At 39.4% G+C, this 25,178-nt stretch overlaps 1 protein-coding gene across 21 annotated transcripts in view; it reads right to left on the bottom strand.

Annotated features, from left to right (window-relative positions):
• The window catches only part of MAPKAP1 (MAPK associated protein 1), a 270,012-nt gene that overhangs the window by 47,067 nt on the left and 197,767 nt on the right, over nt 1-25,178 (bottom strand). For 15 of the 21 annotated variants that reach the window (XR_002785002.2, XR_002785003.2, XM_023544921.2 and 12 more), the window contains one exon: nt 16,884-16,991. The exons of 2 other annotated variants lie outside the window; for them this stretch is intronic. Coding sequence is in view for 15 of the 19 variants with exons in the window: in XM_023544921.2 (XP_023400689.1) it covers nt 16,884-16,991 (108 nt within the window). In the remaining 4 variants the exon portion in view is untranslated. Of the gene's footprint in view, nt 1-6,619; nt 6,717-6,741; nt 9,103-9,995; nt 11,117-16,883; nt 16,992-25,178 lie in introns of those variants that run through there. 4 more of the 21 variants (XR_010323019.1, XR_002785004.2, XM_064291429.1 and 1 more) reach the window with 4 other exon arrangements.

Genomic DNA, 25,178 nt, shown 5'->3' with positions numbered 1-25,178 from the left:
TACCAGATGATTGGGGGGGAGGCGGGGGAGGGCGCCGGGGCGGCAGGCAACCCACAGAAGAAATAGTACGGAGAAAAAATGTTAAGTCCGCAAAGCATGAGTACATAAATAGGGAACACCAAGTGTTTGCACTTGGCTGGAGCAAACGGTATGTGAAGGGGAGTAGAAAAAAACCAAAATGGTAGGGCATAGGGAGAAGAAGTTCTTCAAAAGCAAGAGTAACACTCAGCTCAGGACCTGGCACAAAGTAAAATAGTGTTGGGCAAATAACTGACTAAATGAAGAGTAAATAAACCATCTTCTGCCTCACTCTATCTCAAAGCCTTAATGCTACTCCACAAACAGCCAAACCAGTTTTTGCTCAGGTTATACCATCTGGCCAGAATGTCCTTCCCAGTCTTTAAAATCTACACACTTCTGTATAGATTTAAGAGCTAGTCCAAATGAAGCCTTCCCTGATCCCTCTCCTGAAATCCTGCAGCCCTCTGTTGAAGGATTTCATGATACGTATTTTCTACAATAAGTATCTGTACTCCTTTCTGGAATACGAGCTCCTTGAGAGCAAGAACTTTCCACCCTACGTAGCACGCTGTCTATCACACAGTAGGTGATCAATAAATGCTGTTGATGGGATGAATGAAGTTTGATGCAACAAAGGTTATCCCAGCAGTACCTGAGGTTAGTACACATCCCTTGTATTTACCTTGGTTAACAGGATCTAACACATCATTCCTAGTTTTCCCTTCAGACTCCCCACACCAAACTGGGAGCGCTGAGCACAGGGATCCTGCCTTAACAATAACAACTACAATGACCAAAAGCAAACCAAACCCAGTGCTGTCAAGTCGATTCTGACTCATAGCAACCCTAGAGGACAGAGTAGAACTGCCCCATAGTTTCCAAGGAGCGCCTGGCGGATTCAAACTGCCGACCCTTTGGTTAGCAGCCATAGCACTTAACCACTATGCCACCAGGGTTTCCAACAGCTACAACAGCAGTTAACATTTACCAAGTACTTACGATATGCCAGACACTATGCTCAGCACGTTAAATACATTATCTCATTTAATTTTTTAAGACAGATCTTGCTTACTTTTTACAGGTGAGAAAAATGAGGCTCAGAATGTCGTCCTTGCTAGACAGACATGCAACTAGTATACACTGGAGCTAGTAATTGAACTAAACCCCAAACCCAGTGCCGTTGTCGATTCCGACTCATAGCGACGCTAGAGCACAGAGTAGAACTGCCCCAGAGAGTTTCCAAGGAGCGCCTGGCAGATTCAAACTGCCGACCCTTTGGTTAGCAGCCATAACACTTAACCACTATGCCACCAGGGTTTCCAGTAATTGAACTAGGTTTGTATAATTCCAAAACTGTGCCCTTAACTACCACATTATCTCGATTAAAAGTATTTCTTGGATGAGCTGGGAGCACACAGATTCATGGGATACAACAGTATCTAAAAAGAAAACATTCATGCCTGACCTTGCCAGAACAAAGGAATCAGGGATAAAACCTAACTCTCTCCACTCCTTCAGAAAAATTCAAAGCTGGTTGCTTAAGTGAGTCAGGAAGGAAAACTCACCTATCTCCCTCCCTTAGCTTTCTGCATCCATCACATCTTCCTCCCCCACACAAAGAAGGGATTTTAAGTTCCCAAAGCTTCATAAGCCCAAAAGCTTTTCTTCTATTAAACGCTTCCTCTCAGCTACTAGTCATTTTTTGTGGTCTCTTAAAAACAATCAATAGGTGATACCCTATAATGTAAACCATACACACCCACACCCCTCTGCAGTAATTTCTTCATAGTCACCAGGATCACACAGTAGGATATGCCTGCCCTTCTCTAGAATCTGCCATGTTACAACCAGGATAGGAATCCTTGCTGTCAGGGCCTAATTGATTAAACTCTTGGAACCAGAGCCAGCCAGACTAGAGGACTTTCCACAGGGAAATTTCAGATCCTCAATAAATCAGGGTAATCTTGTTTTATGAGGTGATCAGAAAGAAACGGTTTCAGGTTTATAAAATTTTGAAGAAGATCAGATTATGGAAGGGGGTACTACAAAACTCTACATTCTAGACGCTGCCTTATCTCTCAGCACTCTCTCCTTTGTTCATTTTATTCCACTCCATTCATTCATTCAAAAATATGCCAGGAATGCCAAGCTCCTTCTTTTCTCAAAGCCTTCAGATGAGCAGTCCCCTGGCCTGGAAAATTCTTCTCTTACTCATTACCTAACTCCTTGTTATTCTTCAGGTCTCTTCCTCAAAGAAGCTTCTCACCAGCTCTGGCCCCCTGCTATGCGGTTTTTTTTTTTTTTTTTTTTTAAATCTTTATTGTGCTTTAAGTGAAAGTTTACAAATTAAGTCAGTCTCTCACGAAAAAAAAAAAAAATTTTTTTTCTCACACAAAACCTTAAATATGCCTTGCTATATACTCCTAATTGCTCTCCCCCTAATGAAACGGCATACTCCTTCCTTCCACTCTCTCTTTTTGTGTCCATTCTGCCAGCTTCTAACCCCCTCTGCCCCCTCATCTCCCCTCCAGACAGGGGATGCCAACATAGTCTCATGTGTCTACTTGATCCAAGAAGCTCATTCTTCACCAGCATCATTTTCTATCCCATTGTACAGTCCAATCCCTGTCTGAAGAGTCGGCTTTGGGAATGGTTCCTGTCTTGGGCCAACAGAAGGTCTGAGGACCACGACCACCGGGGTCCTTCTAGTATCAGTCAGGCCATTAAGTCTGGTCTTTTTGTAAGAATTTAGGGTCTGCATCCCACTGCTCTCCTGTTCCCTCAGGGGTTCTCTGTTGTGTTCCCCATCATGACAGTCATTGGTTGCAGCCAGGCACCATCTAGTACTTCTGGTCTCAGGCTGATGTAGTCTCTGGTTTATCTCACCCTTTCTGTCTCTTGGGCTCTCAATTACCTTGTGCCTTTGGTGTTCTTCATTCTCCTTTGCTCCAGGTAGGTTAAGACCAATTGATGCATCTTAGATGGCTGTTTGCTAGCATTTAAGACCCCAGACGCCACTCTCCAAAATGGGATGCAGAATGATTTCTTAATAGATTTTATTATGCCAATCGACTTAGATGTCCCCTGAAACCATGGTCCCCAAACCCCTGCCCCTGCTACACCGGCCTTTGAAGCGTTCAGTTTATTCAGGGAACTTCTTTGCTTTTGGTTTAGTCCAGTTGTGCTGACCTCTCCTGTATTATGTATTGTCTTTCCCTTCACCTAAAATAGTTCTTATCCACTATCTAATTAATGAAAACCCCTCTCCCCTCTCGTAACCATCAAAGAGTATTCTCTGTTTAAACTTTTTTTGAGTTCTTATAATAGTGGTCTTATACAATATTTGTCCTTTTGCAACTGACTAATTTCACTCAGCATAATGCCTTGCAGATTCTTCCACATTATGAAATGACTCATGGTTTCATCATTGTTCTTTATCGATGCGTAGTATTCCATAGTGTGAATACACCATTACTTATTTATCTATTCATCTGTCGATGAGCACCTTGGTTGCTTCCATCTTTTTCTACTGTAAACAGTGCTGCAATGAACATGGGTGTGCATATATCTATTCGTGTCAAGGCTCTTATTTCTCTAGGATATATTCCAAGGAGTGGGATTGCTGGATCGTATGGTAGTTCTACTTCTAGCTTTTTAAGGAAGCACCAAATTGATTTCAAAGTGGTTGTACCATTTTACATTTCCACCAGCAGTGTGTAAGTGTTCTAGACTCTCCACAGCCTCTCCGACATTTATTATTTTGTGTTTTTTAGATTAATGCCAGCCTTGCTGGAGTGAGATGGAATCTCATTGTAGTTTTGATTTGTATTTCTCTAATGGCTAACGATCGTGAGCATTTCCTCATGTATCTGTTAGCCACCTGAGTGCCTTCTTTAGTGAAGTGCCTGTTCATATCTTTTGTCCATTTTTTAATTGGGTTGTTTGTCTTTTTGTAGTTGAGTTTTTCCAATATCATATACATTTTAGAGATCAGGCACTGATTGGAAATGTCACAGCTAAAAACTTTTTCCCAGTCTAGGTAATCTTTTTACTCTTTTGGTGAAGTCTTTGGATGAGCATAGGTGTTTGATTTTTAGGAGCTCCCAGTTGTCTCATTTCTCTTCTGCTTTGCTGGTAATGTTTTGTATACTGTTTATGCCATGTATTAGGGCTCCTACTACATGTTTGGTTTTATACTCTTTGTAGCACTCATCACAACTATGGGCTCCATGATGTGGGGCTGTGTATCTTCTCCACCGTCCAAGCACCTACAAGTGGCTAACCCAGAGGAGGGCTCTATCAGTGTTTGAGGGATGAATAAACCGGTAGGTGCCCAAAGGGAAGACAACCACCTTTCAGAGGATGGGGTAAGACCATTCAAAAGTTGAACCATCAGGTCATTACAAGTTTGCTTGAAGTTAGGTTGATGATGGAATTCTCATCACTTCTTCCTCCAATACATCCTTGACAATGTTCAAAGCACAGGAAAAGTAATGGGGTCTTCTAAGGAGCCTGGGCATTTCTGACAATTTATATGGCAAAATATCTAAGAACTGTAACATATGATCAAAAATGAAGCACCCTCTCTCTGATTCTGGAGGCAGGGAATGAGATTGTGCATGCTGGGAGAACCACACCTCCTGTCTAGAGTCACTACAGAAATGTCATCTGATGCATTACCACACCATTAGTCAGGAGTTACAGGGCTGATTCTGAGGCCAGGAGCCTACCAGAGGGATACAAATCCCTGTGCCCTCACTTGAGAGACCAGACAGGGCTTGTGGCTCGTCAAACATGCTTCCTTACTGTTCTAATGTACCAGTGTATCGCTTAATGAAAGTTCTTAATTGTAATTCAATTAATTACATACACAGAATCCCCAATTACATTTTCCAATAAGACATTGGCTGTGGTACAGGTCTAAATGCACTTAAACAATTTTAATATATTAAGAACAATTTCCCTTGAATACTAATTACTACCTAATGATAAAATGAAAAGGGGTTGGGGGGGACTTTTGAGAAAGGAGAGTGAAACATGCAATTCATGTGGAATTTCTCAGCCCACATAGTGCAATTCAAGTACTCATTACTGAAGAAATATGTGTGGACAGGGCACAAGTTTGCCTCCATAAGAACAAAAAAAGCATAGGTTTTTGTCCCAAGTATCACCTACCCTCGGTGCTGACCATGTCCCAAAAGGGCCTGTGGGAAGTCTAAGAGGCTAGAGGGAAAACAGGAATAACAGGGAGGGAAAAGGTAATCACACACATCTCAGACTAGCACGTGTGCTTGTTTTCTCCTGTCTCACACACACATATGAACTCTTGGTAATGGACAATACTTGCTCGTTTCAATAGTTCAAACCTCACAACAGGCCTACAAGGTAGGGATTACCATCCACATTTTACAGATGAGGAAATGAGGCTCGTAGATAAGAAGGACTTGCCCAAGATCACACAGTGGCTAGTTCAGAAGAGGGACTTAAGCCCAAGCTTCTGACTCCAAACATCCTGCTTTCCCCTCTACAATCCACTGCTAACCAGTCCACATTAATCAGGCAGCAAGACGCAGACACACGTTACCATGCATATGCATGCTTACGTTGGGGACATTTCTGTTTTGTTTAAATTCGGTCAGTGTGCAGCAATCAGGGAGCTAGTATCCAATATCTACTTGGAAAAAGCCCTCACCCATGTAGATTTCTTACAGTGAACATCTTCCCATCAAAGCAAAATATATAACTGGCTTTCAGCAGTAAAATCAATTTAAAATATGTACCATGAACATCACAAGTCATTTCTATTTGTAAGCAGAACTTATTTGAACGATCACATTTTCTTTTGTATTTAAAAACTGCTGTTGTAGTATAATGAAACAGGCTTAAAGCTCTGGGGCTTAAGTCACATGACGGACATAGGTGAGATTGGTGATTCGTAACTGAAGAAGGCGAGTCCTCCAGAAACAGAGTGCACCTGCTAGTCTCCAGCGCTTGCCTGGAGAGGAGGTAAGGGCCCATTACAAATAAGGATCACAAAAGATCCGGAAACACAGTCAGATAAAGTGAACCTTGATTCTCCTTCTACAGCAGTGTTCTCCCCCTTCTTTTTTTCTGTTCAGTGGTGGTAGTGGTAGGGGAAGCCCAAGTACCACACACACACAAAACCCTATACATAAAGATGTTCACCCAAAGCCCAAACTCTTTTAAAAACCCATTGCATAATTGCCCCTTGGTACCTTGCGAAAGGCCTGGGAACATCAGGGACTTAGGAGGCGCACTCCACTGGGGGAATGGGCCAGGCCCTGCTGCCGGGCACTGGGATGCAAAGGGAATTCAGATCTGATCCCTGCCCTCAGGTGGGAGAGTGGGCAAACCCACCCAGTGGAATCAATGATCAGGGAGGGCTAAAGAAAAGTGCAGAGGGGTACAGAGCAGGGACTCTATCCAAGCCCAGGGAATGGCAGGCAGGTGTCTGGTGAGGCTTCTAGGAGGAGTTGCTTCTTCTCCAGAGTCTTCAAGGGAAACTGATTAGGTGAGTGAGTACCCAGAGATACTCTCCCCTGCCACAGTCCACCTATCTGGGTAACCGCCCACCTACCTCCTGAGAGCTGGGGCCGTTTGCCAGTATAGCCTTCAAGTAAGGACTTCAATAAGCTGCTGAAATAATGGGAGGTCTTAAGCATTCCATGAGTCTCCTTGAAAAGGGAAGAAGATCAAAGAAGATTGAGCTAATGTTTAAAGAACTGAAGTCTCTCTCTACGGTTAACTACTATTAAGAAATAAACCTATTAGGTTCAGCTCTTTCACTAGACTTAATAGGCAGAAGACACGGTTTTCTAGGTTCCCTACTTATTACTGATGTGACCATGAGCAAATGACTTTATGCCTCCAAACTTTAGTTTCTTCTTATCAAACAGGGATGATGACTGCACTGGCTTAACAGGTTGTTACAATAACAGCACTTATATCTCATTTAATTTTCATAAAAAACCTTGTAAAATAAATACAACCATCTCCATTTATAGAGAAAACTGAGGCTCAGAGAGTTTGTATGATTTGTCCAACATCAGAGGCTTCAAGTGGTACACTCAAGGTCTGTCTGATTCTAAAAACTGTGCTTTAAGCACTACTGAGTAATCAGAGGAAAGATGCAGTGTCTTTATGGGGTACACTCTGTTGGTACTCCATACCAAGCATGTACTGGTCCTGATGATGGGCATTCCAGGATTTCCCTCTGTTAAAGCTGTGGGAAGAATAAGTTGGTTCACGCTACACTTTTCTTCTAAGGACCTGGATGGCCATATGATTGGTGGGTAAGAGAAAAGATCACTGGCAACATTTGGCAGAAAAAGAGAACTGAGGCTCAGATTGGTGCCAGGATGTATCTAGAAGCCTGGACAAGAATGGAAATCTTCCTAACGTTACATCCTTCCCATAATGTACTTGTGCTTCCTTCTGGTCTGATTCCAGCTTCTGGCAGACAGTTGGCTGAAGGAGATTATCAGACAAGAATCCAAACTGGAAAGCTCAAGGAGTTTGGCTTGTCTTTTTCTTATTTAGGCCAGGATCCAAGCACAAATGTTAGCTCTCAGTCCCCAGGCAGAAATTCTTGTCATAACAGCTTCCTTTGCAAGCTTCTCTCTCATAGTGTATAATAAGGACAATTGTCATCATTCTTTGCACTGAAAATTCAGGGTGTTTTATCAACAATCTGAGTGGGCTTTGGAAACAGATATCAGAATTCTGACTCTTCTAGCTGGCTAACTTTGGGCAAACTGTAACCTTTCTGCAAAATGAGAATAATAACTACCTTGTAGGGTGGTTGTGAGGATTTGTTTTCTTTACGTTGAGGTATAATCCATACTGAAGGCTGTGGTCTTTGATCTTCATCAGTAAGTGTTTCAAGTCCTCTTCACTGTCAGCAAGCAAGGTTGTGTCATTTGCATGTCACAGGCTGTTACTGAGTCTTCCTCTAATCCTGATGCCATGTTCTTCTTCATACAGTCCAATTTCTCGGATTATTTGCTCAGCATACAGATTAAGTAAGTATGGTAAAAGGAAACAACTGGACCAATAAGCAACATCATGATAAATGGAGAAAACATTAAAGTCAAGGATTTCATTTTATTTGGATCCACCATCAATGCCATGGAAGTGGCAGTCAAGAAATCAAATGCCATATTGCACTGGACAAATCTCCTGCAAAAGACCTTTTTTTCTCCTTTTTAAATTGTGCTTTAAGTGAAAGTTTATAATTCAAGTCAGTTTCTCAAACAAAAACTTATACACACATTGTTACATGACCCTAGTTGCTCTCCCTACAACGTGACAGCACACTCCTTCTTTCAACCCTGTATTTCTCAAGTCCATTCAACCAGCTCCTGTCTCCTTCTGCCTTCTCATCTTGCCTTCAGACAGGAGCTTCCCACATAGCTAAGAAGCACACTCCTCACCAGTATCATTTTATGTCTTACAGTCCTGTCTAATCTTTGTCTGAAGAGTCAGCTTCGGGCATGGTTTTAGTTTTGGACTAACAGAGGTCCCTCCAGTCTCTGTCAGACCATTAAGTCTGGTCTGCCAAAGACCTTTTTAAAGGGTTAAAAAGCAAAGATGTCACACCTTAAGGACTAAGGTGTGCCTGACCCAAGCCATGGTATTTTCAACTGGGTCATATGCATGTGAAATCTGAATAAGGAAAACGGAAGACCAAAGAAAAATTGATGCATTTCAATTATGACACTGGTGAAGAATACTAAATATACCATGGACTGCCAGAAGAACGAATAAGTCTGTCTTGGAAAAAGTACAACTAGGATGCTCCTTAGAAATGAGGACAGTGAGACTTCATCTCACGTATCTTGAACATGTTATCAGGAAGGACCAGTTCTTGGAGAAGGATATCATGTTTGGTAAAGTAGAGGGTCAGTGAAAAAGAAGAAGACCCTCAATGAGATGGACTGACACAGTGGCTACAGCAGTGGGCTCAAACATAGCAACAACTGTAAGGATGGCGCAAAACCATGCAGCTTCTTGTTCTGTTGTATGTTGGGTTGCTGTAAGTTGAAACTGACTTGACGGCACCTACCAACAACAAGATGGTGGTCGTGAAATTTACAAGAAAGAGCATGTGCAGAATATCTAGCACAATGCCTTCTAAAAGTAGGCCCTGAATAAACAGCTTAAGGAAAAACTTTTAAAAGGAAACAAAACCAAAAAACCAACAACTCATAAAACATCCTTTAACGTGGTTGATATAAATATGCTCCAGGACTCCTTGGAAGAAAAACCGAAAGGGTTATATTTACTCTTATGGCAAATAGTCTTCTCAAATGGTTTTACTTACAAGGTACACATTCCTTCTGAGACACCAAAGCACTCCACATATTTGCTGGAAAGAATTCTGGTTCTAAATTCTGTGGTCTTGTGACAGCCTCACAGACTTGCCCCTGCACCCCTCCCTCCCAACATGCACCTCCTTTAGGATTCTAAAAGTTTCATAATTCCAGACTTCCACACCTGTGCCCTGTCTGCTTAATTAGCCACAGCATGCTGCTTTTTCATTATTAATTAATTAGTTAACATTTACTGAGTGCTTATTATGTGCCAGGCGCTGTTCTAAGAGTTTTATAAATATTAATACATCAAATTCTCCCATCAATCTTATGAGGGCAAACAGACCACCCAAGAGAAGTTAAGCAAATTGTCCAAAGTCACACAGCTAGTTAGTGTTGGGGCCGGAACATGAATCCTGGTAGTCTAGCTGAGCCACACATTCTCTTACATACTACGTGATACATGCTCATAATTAAGTTCACTTCTAAACTGGCTTTAAGGATACCAGGCACGTCAATCGAACATACCAAAAAAAAAAAAAAGTGGAAAAAAAAATCTGGTTGAAATATTTTTCTTTGTCTCAAACCAATTATCAGAGAGCAACATTTTCTTCTCAGTTAGAATTTTTACTTAAAAAAAAAAAAGAAAAAAACCCAAAAGCCCCAAACCACTTTTTCTATAAAAAGAATACACTGTTTTTATAATTTTCTTCCATTTTACAGAGACTAGTTACAATCTTCATATTCCACTGATTTCAAACCAGTAACTGCCTTGCACCCTTTGCAAATGCTGATAAGGGCTTCTTTCATTCACACAGTGATTCTGACTCAGAGTGCAGAAACTGGAAGTATCTTAAGGATCCTTTAAGATAGGGATGCTAAGGCTCACAGAGGTCACACAATTTCATTAAGACCACACTCATGCTTTGAAGTGGAATGAGAACTACTGCAGTCTAGATTTCAAAGCTTTATGCACCACGCTTGCAGGTTCTCTTTCCTAGTACAATGAAGTTGGGCCTCATATCTTAAGAAAAACTAATCTGAAATCACAGTGGATGCATACAATGGAGTACTGCAGTAGTTAAGAAGAAAGGTGAATCTATATGTGGAACAATCTCTAAGCTATATTGTTAAAGTGATAAAAAATATGCAGAACACTGTCAATTGTCTGCTATCACTTGTGTTTTTAAAAAGGGGAGAATACACGTGTGCATGTACACACACACATAGATGTATGTGTATACATATGTATATATACAGATATACACAGAGTATGTTTGTATATGCATAGATGATCTCTGGAAAGATACTGAAGAAGCTGGGAACTATTGTCTCTGAAAGGGTAATTAGGGGACAGAAGAAGGGAGGCTTTGTTATAGACACCTTTGTTACCTGAAAAGAAAATCTGTTTTATCATGGGTGTTACTTGAGATATCCCTGGGTGGTGCAAATGTGTGTGGCTGTTAACCAAAAGGTTGGTGGTTCAAGTTCACACAGAGGCACCTCAGAAGAAAGGCCTGGTGATCTACTTTGGAAAAATCAGCCAGTGAAAACTCTACGGAGGCTTATGTGCAACCAAACACCTCATGAGATTTCGCTCTGGTTTGGAGGTTTAGAGTCATGGTTTCATGGAACATCCCAGTTAATTGGCCTGATAACGTGTTTAGTGCTTCTGTTCCACCTCTTAGTTCATTACTTGAGTGTCTGGGGTCTTAAAAGCTTGCAAATGGCCGTCCAAGACACAACAATTGGTCTCTATTCACCTGGAACAACAGAAGAAGGAGGGTCAGGAATAGGAAGAGAAAATGGAATGTGTGGCTAACTGTCTCCAAGAATAACTGCCTCCTTTGCTATGAGACCAGAAGAACTGGATGTTTCTCGGCTACCATTACTGAACATTTTGATCAAAGATTCTATAGAAGGCAAAACACAGAACAGAATTTCAAATTCTCATGGGCGCTAGGCTTTTTGGAGCTATGGAGGACCTGAAACTACTGCCCAGATTTAATCTTTAAACCTTAAACCAACAATATCCCCTGAAGTCATCTTAAAACCAAAGAACAGTTTAGCTTACTAGTAACAAAGTTCTGCCTTAAGCATTATGCTCTTTTAAGAATTATCTATACGGGATCAAACTGACACCAGCAATTTGAAAGATTAGATAGGAATCTTAAAGGGCCGTGAGTTTATGTTAATGAGGAAGGAACAACTCAGAAAAGGAGGGTGAGAGTGGTTGTATAACTCAATGTAATCAATGTCACTAGATTGTACATGTAGAAACTGTTAGACTGGTGTATGGTTTTGCTGTGTATAGTCTCAACAACAGCAGCACAATAAACAAAATAATAGGAAAACAAACTCCATGGAGCACAGTTCTACTACTCTGACACACACAGGGTCACAATGAAATGGAATATGAGTTGGAATTGACTTGATGGTAACTCATGGTGTTCTGTGGAAGTGTTAATTATAAAAAAAAAATTTACCAAGATGCTGATAAACAATATTTTATCTTATTTGTACAAAGGAGTCATCATTTTAAAACAGAATCCAGTACAAGGTTCTTATATGAGTTCCCCTAATAAGTTTAAGATGAGAGTCTTCAACGAATGAAGAAAAAGCTGGAAGGAAGGAAAAAAAGGAGAGAGGGAGAATGGTCTTAACCGTTTGTATCAGGTAAAAAATTCTAGATAAGCAAGTTACAAAAGAGTATGTTTGTATAATTTTTCCTTTGATATGTCATGATATTTTGGTTTTTTTATGGCACTAAAAACGGTTTGAGACTTCAAGTGTCTCAAGGATTGCCACACTAAGAGATACTGTATTTTCACTATATAATCTTTATGTGAATTTGGCCTTATTGCTTATTTGAATTTTCTTCTTAGAAAGTCACGTATGCTCATTTAGAAACTAGAAAGTACACATAAAGTATAGAGTCATGAAAAGAATTACCCAGAATCTTGCCAACCAGACACAAACACTATTAGCATTTTGGCATGTTCCTTCCAATTTTCTTCTATGCTTTTTTTTGTTTTGTTTTTACATAGTTGGGATTATTCTATATGTTATTTTGTATTCTTGACCTTGTTTACCTTAACAAAGCACCGAAATTATTTCCCCCTCTTATGAAATTCTTCGTGAACCTAACTTTTAATGGCTGAATAACATTCCATATCTATTAAGATAATTTTTCTTCTTTAATCTGTTACTGTGGCAAATTGACTGGGTTTGTCTAATGTTAAACCAAGCTAGCATTCCTAGAATAAACCCAAATTGGTAATGATATATTATTATTTTTTAATATATTGCTGGATTCAGTTTGTTAGTATTTTGTTTAGAATTTTTGCATCTACGTGCAAAGTAAGATTGGTCTGAAAAATTTCTGTCTTGTATAGTCCTTGTTTAAGAATTTCTGATGGCACAGTAATTAAGCGCTCAGCCACTAACCGAAAGGTTGGTGGTTTGAACCCACCAGCTGCTCCATGAGAGAAAGATGTGGCAGTCTTCTATAAAGATTACAGCCTTGGGAACCCTATGGGCCAGTCCTACTCTGTCCTGTATGGTCACTATGAGTTAGAAGTGACTCGATGGCAAATGTGGTTTTGGCTTTATGGTCCTTGTTAGGCTTTGGTAATAAGATTATGTTGTTGTTAAGTGTCAGTGAGTTGGTTCTGACTCATAGTGGCCCTGTGTACAAAAGAATGAAACACTGTCTGGTCCCGTGCCATCCTTACAATCATTGTTATGCTTGAGCCCATTGTTGCAGCCACTGTGTAAATCCATCTCGTTAAGGTTATGACAGTCTCTTAAATACTTACACAAATATTCAAGTTTTCTATTTCTTCTTGTGTTAATTTTGGTAAGCTGCCCTTTTCTAGACATGTGTCCTTTTCACTACATTTAAAAAATTTTTGGTAAAGAATTTTTCATAAAATTTATCATTATCTGTTTAACAATTATGGGATCTATACGGATGCCTCCGTTTCACTCTAGTTACTATTTGTGTTTACTGGTATTTGTTTCTCTTCCTGTTTTTCATATACCCATTTTATCAGAGATTTATCAATTTTATTAATCTTTTCAAAGAATAAGACTTTGCAGTTGATGTCTCTGAATTTCTATTTCATTAATTTCTGCTCTTATTTACTCCTTCCTTCCTTCTATCCTCTTTAGATTTCTTTTTCTGTTTCTTTTCTAATTTCTTCAGCCAAATACTTAGGCAATTACTTTTTAGTCTTTCTTCTTTTGTAATATATACATTTTAAGGCTGTAAAATTTCCTCTAAATTCTGCTTTAGCTATATCCCACAATTTTTTTTTAATAGACTTAATTTTTTAGAGAAGCTTTAGCTTTACAGAAAAACTGTAGATTGTACACAGTGCTCTCATAGTACACCCCCTTTACCCTGCACATTATTTCTCCTATTACCATCTGGCATTCCTGAGACACCTATGCTGCAATTAATGAACCAGTATTGATACATTACTATTAACTAAAGTTCATATTTTACATTAGGATTTACTTTGGATCCTACGACTTTTAATATGCAGAATTTTCATTATTTTCTGTCCAAAATATTTTAATTTCCATTATGATTTCTTCTTTAAATCACAGGTTTAGAGGCTTAATTCTCAATTTCCAAACATATACAAATTTTCTAATTGTCCTTTTCTTGATTCTAGTCTCATTTCACTGTCATGAGAGAAGATATCCTCTATGATTTCAATCCTTTGATATTGAAGACTTAGTTTATTGCTTAGGATATGGTCAATATTGGTAAATGTTCACGTGTGACAGAAATGTGTGTTCTGCAGTGAAAGAGTAAAATATTCTCTGTACATGTCCATTAGATTAAGTTTAACTGTGCTCTATGTTCTTAATGATTTAAAAATGTATTTGTTCTATCCATTGCTGAAACTTAAAATCTCCCTCCATGATTAGAGATTTATATATTTATCTTAGTAACTTTCAACTTTTGCTTTATATATTTTGAGCCTACGTCATTTTATTTGTAACAACTTATGCTGAATTGTTAAATCTTTCTAGTAAATTGAACCTTTAGTCATTATGAAACGATTTTTAATCTCTAATTTTTTTTGGCCTCCTGTTAATATAGCTATACCAGACTTATTATAGTTAGTATTTGCAAAGAATATCTTCATTCTTGTACTTCAAACTTTCAATATCTTTATGTTTTCAGATATTTCTTACAAGTACCAAAAAAACCAAACAAAACCCAAATCCGTTGCCGCCAATTCCGACTCACAGCAACCCTACAGAACAGAGTATAACTGCCCCATGGGGGTGTACATGAGAACGCTCTGTACTTTCTACACAGTTCTGTAAACCTAAAGCGTTTCTAAAAAATAAAGTCTATTAAAAAAAATTGTAGGACATAGCTAAATGAGCGCCTGGTGGATTTGAACTACCAACCTTTTGGTGAGCAGTCATAGCTCTTAACTATTACACGACCAGGGTTTCCTTCTTACAAGCAGCATATTTAAAAAAAAAATTTTTTTTTTTGACCATCTCTCTTATTTTTTAAACTAAAACATTTAATTTAATTACTGATATATTTGAGTTTAAATCTACCATCTTACCACATGCTTCTATTTGCCCTCCTCTTAGGTTTTCTTAAACCCTGTTCTTCATTCTCTCTCCCCTAAGACTTCAACAGCTCGACTCACCTTTTAGCTACCTCTGCCAAACAGCCAAAAGATATCAGGACAAAAATGGTTCTAGCTGTTGATCTCACCTCTTAGTTCAAATCTTCTCCAAATATAGGCCATTCATTTCTTTCTACCTTGTGTTCTGTGAAGATTTTTATTACCTTCAGTGGTAGACTTTGTTCAAATTACTTAGTCTGCCATTATCAGAAGGTAAAGTCCTGAGTTACACAGGGAGGTACCATACGTTATTTGACTACTCATCCAATGTTGGATATTATAAATTATACTGTGAGAACTATCATTATAAATGAATCTTTGTTGCATTTTAGTTCTTTTCTCCTTAAGACAGATCCTCAAAAGCAGAAATGCTGGGTAAAACATTTTTAGGTTTCTTGACACTCTAGCAACATTATACTAGTTTACACTATAGTTGGCAGTGTTTGAGTACACATCTTTCCCTGTATTTTCTCCAGCAATGAGGGCTCTTCAAAATATCTGGTTGATTTGATAGGTGAGAAGTATCACACTGTTGCTTTAAAATGTTTGTATCTTAGATTGCTGACTGGAACAAACATTTTTACAAATGTTTACTACTTATTTAAATTTTATAGACCATTTGAGAGTCAGTGATTTTTATTTCTATGTTTTTTTTTTTTTACAAGACACTTATAACTACTTATAGACTATGGGGGTACCAACCTTCTGCCTCTGAGAATTTGTTGCTAAATGCCAAGAGAACTTTTTACCTTTCTGGTGATTTTTGTGCACGTCTCTCCAAGGAGGCTGTCAGGGGCACAGGTCAGCGAGGAGCAGCCTGTTCTTGTTTAAAGGGTCAGTGGAATAACTAAAGATCTACCATTTATTCACTCATTCAAATTTTATTTACTGAGCTCCTGCAATACCTGGTCTGGAGCAGGTGATCAGTGAGTGTCTGCTGAACTAATAAATGGCACCTTGCTAGGGCTCCGGAACACTGTTTAGAATTCTGCCTTCACAGACCTGACAAGCTAGTCTGGGGAGACTGACATCAAATAACAATAAAGAAAAAGAATTAATTATAAGAAGATATACATGCAATAAAAAAGTTGTATACTGAAAGAATATAATGGCGGGGGGGCGGGGAACCAAATGAGGAATCAATGGATCAGGTTTAGGTGATGGGAGGCAGAGATCATGGGTGGCCTCTTTGAAGATGTGATATTTCAACTGAGATAAGGATAAGAAGGAGTTAACCAGAGTCGGGGAAAGAATGTCTCACAGGACACAAGGACACAAGCATAAAAGCCCTGAAGCAGGAACGACTATCAGGGGTCTCCTGTCATAATCACAATTTTCATATAGAGAAGAAGGTTGGCAAAATTCACAACTTGGAAACTGTAAAAAACAGCATGTAAGAAATTTAACTGAAGTTTTAAAAAAGTTCTCAACACAGCACTAAAAACTACTACTTTGTCTCCTGCTAAAAATATGCAAATAGGTATAATTTTCTTAAACTCTGAAGCCTCTTGATGTCTAAACAGTGATACTGAGAGGCAAGCTACTTAATACACAAAATGGCCTTTGTCTCAGAAAAGCCCTTATACTCCCAAGCTGTTTTCAGGGCTGCTCCTAACTTAAGAAGGTAGAATTTAACAGAAAAACATTAATTACTGAGTGTGAAACAGGATGTAGACTCTTTACCAAGAGCATGAAATTAATCATTTGAGATATACTTTTGGTACAAAGGCTAAGGTCTGCCTTGGGAAAAAAAATCCTTTCAAATCTGCCTAGGCCAGCCAGACCAGTGAGAGTACCCAAACAAATAACTTGTAAGCACATTTGCAATGGACAAAGCAGGCACGGAGTGAGGAGGCCAACGTACTGTTCTCGCGAACCAGGCAGAACTCCCATGTGCTCTGGCTTTCCAAGGTGCTCTCCAGGTCCACAGCGATGTTGGGCTCACTCTGCTTCTCTAGGCGGTACTGAGGGCCTGGAAGATCAAAGGGGCAGGAGGAGGGGAGGAAGTCTGAAACAGTGAATTTAACATTAAAAAAAAATACCGCATACTGGTGAAAAGTGAATAAAGCATTAGGAAAATGCTGAAGTCTCTCCTGAGCCTTTCCAAAAAGGGTCTAACTATTTGAAATGGAAGAATTTGGGGTTTTTCACAAGGTTTCACACGTGTCTGTTCTAGTATCAGGTGTATTTTCACTCAGTTCTGTCCAAAACAAGGTCAGGGCCAAATGGTTTTTGAGTAAGACTGGCCTGGAGTCACAAGCTTGTCTACACAGTTTCTCAGATGTGAGCAGACAGCCTACCCTCTCTAAATCGGTTTCCTAATACGTAATGTGGGAATAGGTGTATCTTGAAGGATAGTCGTGAAGATTAGAGGTGATAGAGGAAAAATGCTTACTTAGAAGTACCTGCCTCATAGGAGGTACTCCTAAAAAGGTACTTATTATTAATAATTACTATATAATAATGAATAATCAATTATAATCAAGAACAAGGTATGTTTAGAACTCTAGTAACATAACCCACAAACTTAAAGAAAAAGTGAGGTTAAAAAAAATAAATCTCAGATTTCTGGGTTATGGCGACAGAGGACAGCGGCTGCTGATTCACTTTTTTGCAGAAATGTTTACAAAAACACAAGACACAGGTTCAATAATATAGGAAACAAGAGACTAGCTACCCTGCATTACACACCATTAAGATTTGACAGATCTCAATAAAAACACTGGGGCGTTCAATACATTTATTCATGTGTTTCTTTGTAAACCCACATGACAATCTTTTTTTTTTTTTTTTAATTGTGCTTTAGGTGAAAGTTTATAGCTCAAGCCAATTTCTCATACAAAAATTTATACACACATTTTTATGTGACCCTGGGTGCAATCCCTTGACAGCACACTTTCCCTTTCCACCCCGTGCTTCCCGTGTCCACTCAACCAGCTCCTCTCCCTTTCTGCCTTCTCATCCTGACCCTGGACAGGAGCTGCCCATTTAGTCTCGTTTATCTATTTGAACTAAGAAGCACACCCTTCACGAGTAGTATTTTATGTTTTATAGTCCAGTCTAATCTTTATCTGAAGAGTTGGCTTCAAGAATGGTTTTCATTCTAGGTCCGAATGACAATCTTGTTCTCCTCAGATAACACGTAGTAGGTCCAACGATCATATTCAAAAGCCTGCTCCTGTGATTTATTAACAGTATTGAAAAGATGAGTGGCATAAGACACTGTCTTATTATTCTGACTATGAGGGGCGCGTGTTTGGTCAGAGGAGAGATGTAAGAGATCTAAGAAAAGTATCAGAGGCCTTGCAGGGCTTCCAGGTGGAACAAGTATTCTCAGATATGTTCTCCAGCTATTGTCCACTTGTTGATTGTTCATCTCCAGTATTACTTCTTCATTAGTTTGAGGCATTTCACTCATTTCCAGTCATCCTCCTCTCCCATGTTCTATGTTCATCTGTAGCACTGCAGAGTTTCCTTTTGGTTTCATGGTATATATGTTGTCTTTTCACTAATTAGCCAATTCTTCTTCTTCTAATTCTCATCGTTCTTACATACACTCTATCCTTTTTATACTTTTTAAAGCTTTGACTAAGAAAACAAACGATCAAAAACACACAAAACTAAGCAAAACATGCTCAGAAATCTATATAATTCTCGCAAGCGTTAATGCCCTGTATTCAGGTCACAAAGGTGCCGTTTCAACATTATATACATAAAATTCTAATTTTATATGTATTAAGTAAATGAAAGTATGGAAATGCAGGTAATTCTTATAGTCTCTACTACCTTTAACATGTCAATCCCAAAATTTGTCAATTAATAGGCATGATTGCTGCTTATGACTGAATGCTTGTACATTAACGGACAGAAGTAATCTCATAAAAATCATGCCCGGCAAACCGAGCTGGTGAGAGATTTTTATCCTTCCTATCTCTTCACTGAGTATCTGCCCTTCCAGATGTGGGCCTCTTTAGCCCACCAGAGGGAGGGATTCACCCCCTGAACCTACAGAGCTGCTTTCCAAGACAATGGCCTGTTATACAATCTCTGAGTGCCCCCATCCCCAATACTACCCAGCAACACATATATCTAAGGCACTGACATCCACGTCTATGAATTTACAGTGAAATCTAGGTACAAAGTTTAGCTATAATAATTCATTTTTTATGACAGCCAAAATGAGTACCACCTAGGTCTAACAACAAGAGATTGGCTAATAAATTATTACACATCTATAAATGAAATACCACAAAGATGTTAAAAGTGATGTTACAAAAAATATTTTATAAAAAATATTTATAATATACTATTTTACGAAGACAGCAAATTATAGCAAATACGTACAGGATGATTACAATTATAAAAAATGTGTAAAGTCATAGGGCAAAAAACAAAACAAAACAAAAAAACCCTGAAATGTTATTTCCAAAATGTGAGTAGTGGGACTATAAGTGTTTTTATTTTTTCTTTGTGTTTTTCTAAGTTTTCCAAATTTCGTATAATAAAGATTACCTTTATAATTGAAAAAACATCATGTGCACTTAAAATTCTCCAGTTTCCTACTATGCTATTTTTCTGAAGATACTATAATAATCACACACTATGGCATCTTCAGTGGCATTTCCATTTACAGTAATTTAATCAAAACCAGGCATTATCTGTGTATATAGATAGATATTTTCACCTTAAGTAACCCTGCAACCTGGCGTGCACACTCTGAGTGCAGGGCACAGGATGCTGGGCTTCTCAAGCTGCCAGCCTACCTGACAGCTGGATTCTAGGTAAGCCACCGCTTTCCTGATTAATGGGAGCCAAGGTCTGACTACGTAAGTGTGGATTTCAGCCTGGTTCCCCCTTTGCACACTTTTTCCTTCCACTTTTGGCAACAGGTTCGACAAACGTGGATCAGGGAAACCAAGAGGAGTCAGGGAGTACTAGGAAGGGTCCCTTATCCCTAAACACATCTCCCTGAACCATTCTTAAGGCCACAAATGCCATCATTCAAAATATTTACTTTCTTGTTTCATGAGATATTTCTATTGAAATCAGTTTGTTTCCTGAGAGTAGCTTTATGACTGTCTCCTTGAAGCCTATTACAATGATTTTCATTTACTACATGCTCATGATATGCAAGCACTCTACACATGTCACCTTACTGAATCCTCACAGCGACCCTGAGAGGTTGATACTTAATTAGCCCTATTTTATAGAGCCCTTCAAAGTTAGCAGGGTGAAGTAAGTTGCCCCAAATAACAAAGGTCAGAAGTAGTACAAAGGGGAAATGAAACCTAAGGGTCTTCTGGGTCTAGAGTGTGTGCTTGGAATCTTTCTTCCAAACTATAAATTATTGGCCAATTATAAAGAAGCAACAGTTTGTACCATAAATATAGGTTTTTATAGATTTGTGGATTCATCTGGGTTCTGAATCACTTAACTTGTGGTTTCTGTAATTCCAAAATGAAAATGATTTGAAATAATTTAATTTACTGAAATTCACACATACCAAATATCTCATGCTATAGCTGTATCCTGGGCCCATGATAGTACTAAAGCCCCCTTATGCAGACATGATCACCTTATCTTTCTATCCATCCAGGAAGACCCTTCTAATTTTTCTCTAAGAATATTCCTATCCATGTCTAGTTTTTTTCAGTAACTGAAATTCTGAGTTTCCTTTTTTGCTCTGGGTACTTCCTGTTCTTTAATAAAAACTAAAAAGCAACTTGGAAACTCACTTCTGTACTTAGCAAAGGACTGATAGGTTTTGAATCTCAGGAAGGTAGCGTGGTTATGCTGTAGATGAGACTTGAAATCCCAACTTACGTGGAAAACTGCCTCTTAAAAATCTCGATTAATTTCTCTCCTGATACTTGCCTAAACACTGGATAAGATATCCTACAGAAAAAGACTATTTCATGTATTTTCCCCTGAAAAGCCTAGATTGATAACTTCAGGCCATACTGTACAATCAGAGGCAGGGTATACCTTAGAAGGCAATATACCCTGGTTGTTAAGGGCCTGGAGTTGGGCTAGGTTGCCTAAGCCAAAGTCTGGGGCTGTACGGCTTTGTGCCAACTTATATAACCTCCTTCGGTTTCTTCATCTATAAGCTGGAAATGTTTCTATCTCACAGGACTGTCTGAGGATTCAATTAGTTAATAGTTGTAAAGCCTGTAAAGTACCTGATATTAACAGCATTATTTAAGTGTTGGCTACTGCCGGCTATAATCATCATCATTGTCAGACTGTAACAATAAGAAGAAATCATAACAATCCTAATAATCATAAGCATCATCATCAAAGGGCCTGCTACTGTGTGCCCGGTACTGTGTTAGGCCTTTTACATACATCATCTCATTTATTCTTCAGTCGCCCTAGAAAGTGTAAAGAGTATGAATCCCCTTTTACAAAAGAAGAAACTATGACTTATAGAGGCTAAATAACTTGCTCAATATCCCACAGGAAGTGGTGCAACTAGGATTCATATTCATGGCTGCCCAGGCCTGTGCTCCTATAGTACAATACAAACCACAGTGCTTCACTCTTACAAAGTTCTTAATAAATGTCTGTTGATGATAATCAGGATTATGACAATTCTGATCCGCTATATATCAAACTATAGTCTCTATCACAGCCTTCACGGCCTTCAGTATGGGTTACACCTCAACATAAAGAAAACAAAAATCCTCACAACTGGACCAATAACAAATAATGATAAATGGAGAAAAGACTGAAGTTGTCAAGGATCTCATTTTACTTGGATCCACAATTAACACCCACAGGAGCAGCAGTCAAGAAATCAAAAGATGCATTGCACTGGGCAAATCTGCTGCAAAGACATCTTCAAGCTAAGTGTTGATACGCAAAGATGTCACCTTGAAGACTAAGGTGTGCCTGACATAAGTCATGGCGTTTTCAATCACCTCATATACATGCGAAAGCTGGACAATGAATAAGGAAGACCGAAGAAGAACTGACGCCTTTGAACTGTGGTGTTGGCGAAGAATACTGAATATACCATGGACTGCCAAAAGAACAAACAAATCTGTCTTGGAAGAAGTAAAAAAACCAGAATGCTCCTTAGAAGAAAGGGGGGGAAGACTACGTCTCACATACTTTGGACGTATTATCAGGAGGGATCAGTCTCTTGAGAAGGACATCATCCTTGCTAAAGTGGAGGGCCAGTGAAAAAGAGGAAGACCCTCAACAAGATGGACTGACACAGTGGCTGCAACAATGGGCTCAAGCATAGCAACGACTGTGAGGATGGCGCAGGACTGGGCAATGTTTCGTTCTGTTGTACACAGGGTCGCTGTGAGTTGGAACCGACTTGACAGCAACTAACAGCAACAACAACAAAAGCCTCTATCAAATACTTGTTTTTTAGACTCGACAACACCTAACAACAACAACAGTCTCTACCGAACGCTTGTTTAATTTTTAGGCAACTGACATGGGAGAAAAGAAAATAAATAGCAACCAAAAGCCATTTCAAAAAGATAAGCTGTGACATCAGTTTCTATTAATATACTTTTGCCAAAGAATGATTATATTATACATATATGTGTGTATATATACATACACACACACAAAAGGCTCTTGCACACTGAAGGGCACATAGTTCTGAAGGCAACATTCACCCTTTGAAAAGAGGTTTTAAAATGTCACAGCCACGCATGAAGCCACATGCCCTCTACTTCACAGCAGAGGGGAACAAAAAGGAAGATTCTGGGAAGCAGTTACTCTGCAAGGACAAGAAAACCTGCGCAGGCATTCCAATGATGTATTTACTGCAGTAATACCATGTCACTCAATGGTCTAGGAACAAAAGACCGCTTTGGGCACTTTGGGAGAGGTCCAAGTTATAATACCCAGGCAGGGTTTTTATGGGATTTTGTAAACCCGAGGCAAACATCTCAGCACGTAAGTTTCAAAGAAAATCTATAGAACTTTTGGGTGGTGGATACCCACTCAGTCCAGCTTCCTCGATCCCTTTAAATTCTGACTGAAACATAAAAGGTTTTAGCACGCAATTCCCTAGCAGCTGAGAGCCAGCTGAGGGCTGAAATCCAATGGTAAGCAAGTGTCTGTCAAAGTCTGATAAGAGGGCAGCCACAGCATCAACTCTATCATTCTGTATCTTTTTTCTAAAGATCCATGGAGAAACTTTCTTTAGACTTCAGTGTCAAGAAAAGCAGTGCTTCCCTGAAGCAACTGGCTTGCTTTACTGGCTTGCTTTTATATCAACATAAATTTTTGTGATTAACTGATACTGTGTCCCTTTCTCCTTTGCCTATTGCCTATTAGGACTAAGCAAATGTGTGACCAGGACTATGGTGAACTGGGCACACATTTCTGTGCCAATTCTTCCTCTGGGCTCATTTTTCTGCTAAACATTTATTTTCCTTTTTTCTTTCATGTAGTTTATCAATTTATATATATATGTATTTTAAGTCCTATTATAATATGTACCCAAATGCCTTTTGGATTGAGGTAGGGTATAAATAATCTATCACTATTATGGCTGAACTATCAGCACAAGTTTGAGAACCATGTGTCTGGGGAAAACCCAACGATAAAGTCAAAGGCTACACACTTCTACGGCTATACCTTCAGGTCAACTATTTTCCATTCATTAACATAAAGAACTGCTTTAACCTAAAAGTTTCTTGTAGCCAGAAAAAGGAGTGAGCAAATAAGAGGAAGAGCTAGGTTTTAAGCAGAAAACTCCTGGTATTTGTACTGTGAGAAGGAGTAACATTGCTAGCTGTGCATTAAGGGAAATTACTTAATCTCTCTGGGTTTCAATTCCTTATCTGAAGTGGGATGATAAAGGCACTTCCCTCAGTAGGCTGTTGTAAGGATTAAACTGAGATAGTCCACAACTCCCCTTAGCAAAATGCTCAGTGAATGACAAAAAAAAAAAAAAAAAAAAACCTAAACCCACTGCTGTAGAGTCTATTCTGACTCATAGTGACCCTACAGGACAGAGTAGAGCTGCCCCATAGGGTGTCCAAGGAGCACCTGGTGGATTCAAACTGTCAACCTTTTGGTTAGCAGCCATAGCTCTTAACCATTACACCACCAGCTGCTACTATTGCTAGTATAGGTGGAAAGAGAAACTGTTAACAGTTAAGGTTTAGGGAGATTCCTAGCCTCTGAGTCACAATAGGCTAAACCAAACCAAAACCCACTGCCGTCGAGTCAATTCCAACTCACAGCGACCCTACAGGACAGAGTAGAAGTGCCCCATAGAGTTCCAAGGAGCGCCTGGCAGATTCGAACTGCCGACCTCTTGGTTAGCAGCCGTAGCACTTAACCACTACACCACCAGGGTTTCCACAATTGGCTAACAGCCCCATTAATGAAACGTACATGGTGGCAGGGAATGATGGCCTCAAGAGATGTTCATATCCTTACTCATTTGCATCCCGAGGTAGGGGGATGGGGTGGGAGAGGTTACACACTGGTTTAAAAGACAGGCAGCATTTATTATTAGATATACTTATTCGGTAGCCAGGTTCTTCAAGTTCCCTAGTTTCTCAGGCCCTACATAGTCTAAAAACGAAGAACCCACAGAACCACGGCAGCATAAATATCAAGATTTGTGACATTACAATGCCATCCATATATCCATCTAACAAATATTCCAAGCATCAACGATGTGCCAGACACAGAGATGAATAATCCATGATCCCTGCCCTCAAGGAGGCTGGGGGAGGTGGGGAAACACACTTGAGCAGATAAATTATAAAAGAGCACAACTGGTGCTCTTACCAAGGTAAGGACAAGGCACTGTGGAAGCACAGAGGAAACTACTCCTTACCTGAGGTGAAAACACTTGAAATGGATCTTGGAGGAGGACAAGAGCCAGGTGAAGAAGGGGGAAGTAGAGCATTTCTTCAGAGGGAACAACATATGGGCAAAGGCAAGGAGGTACTGAAGAGCCCACACTATGGGAAGGAAATTCAGTGTGCAAGAGGCCTATGTTGTATAGGGGTGCTAAGGGAAGCTGGAGGTGGGGAGGCGGGGGGCTTGGCCCAGTCTGTTGGTCAAGACTTGGATTTTTTCTTATAAGCAACAGATGTTAACAGAGCTGGACAGTGACACAATCAGCTTTATATTTTGGTAAGATTCTTCTGGTGGCACTATTGACAAT

Source organism: Loxodonta africana, chromosome 9, assembly GCF_030014295.1.
Source record: "Loxodonta africana isolate mLoxAfr1 chromosome 9, mLoxAfr1.hap2, whole genome shotgun sequence".
In the NCBI taxonomy this organism is placed as follows: Eukaryota; Metazoa; Chordata; class Mammalia; order Proboscidea; family Elephantidae; genus Loxodonta; species Loxodonta africana.
This window is presented reverse-complemented; position numbering and strand designations above follow the sequence as displayed.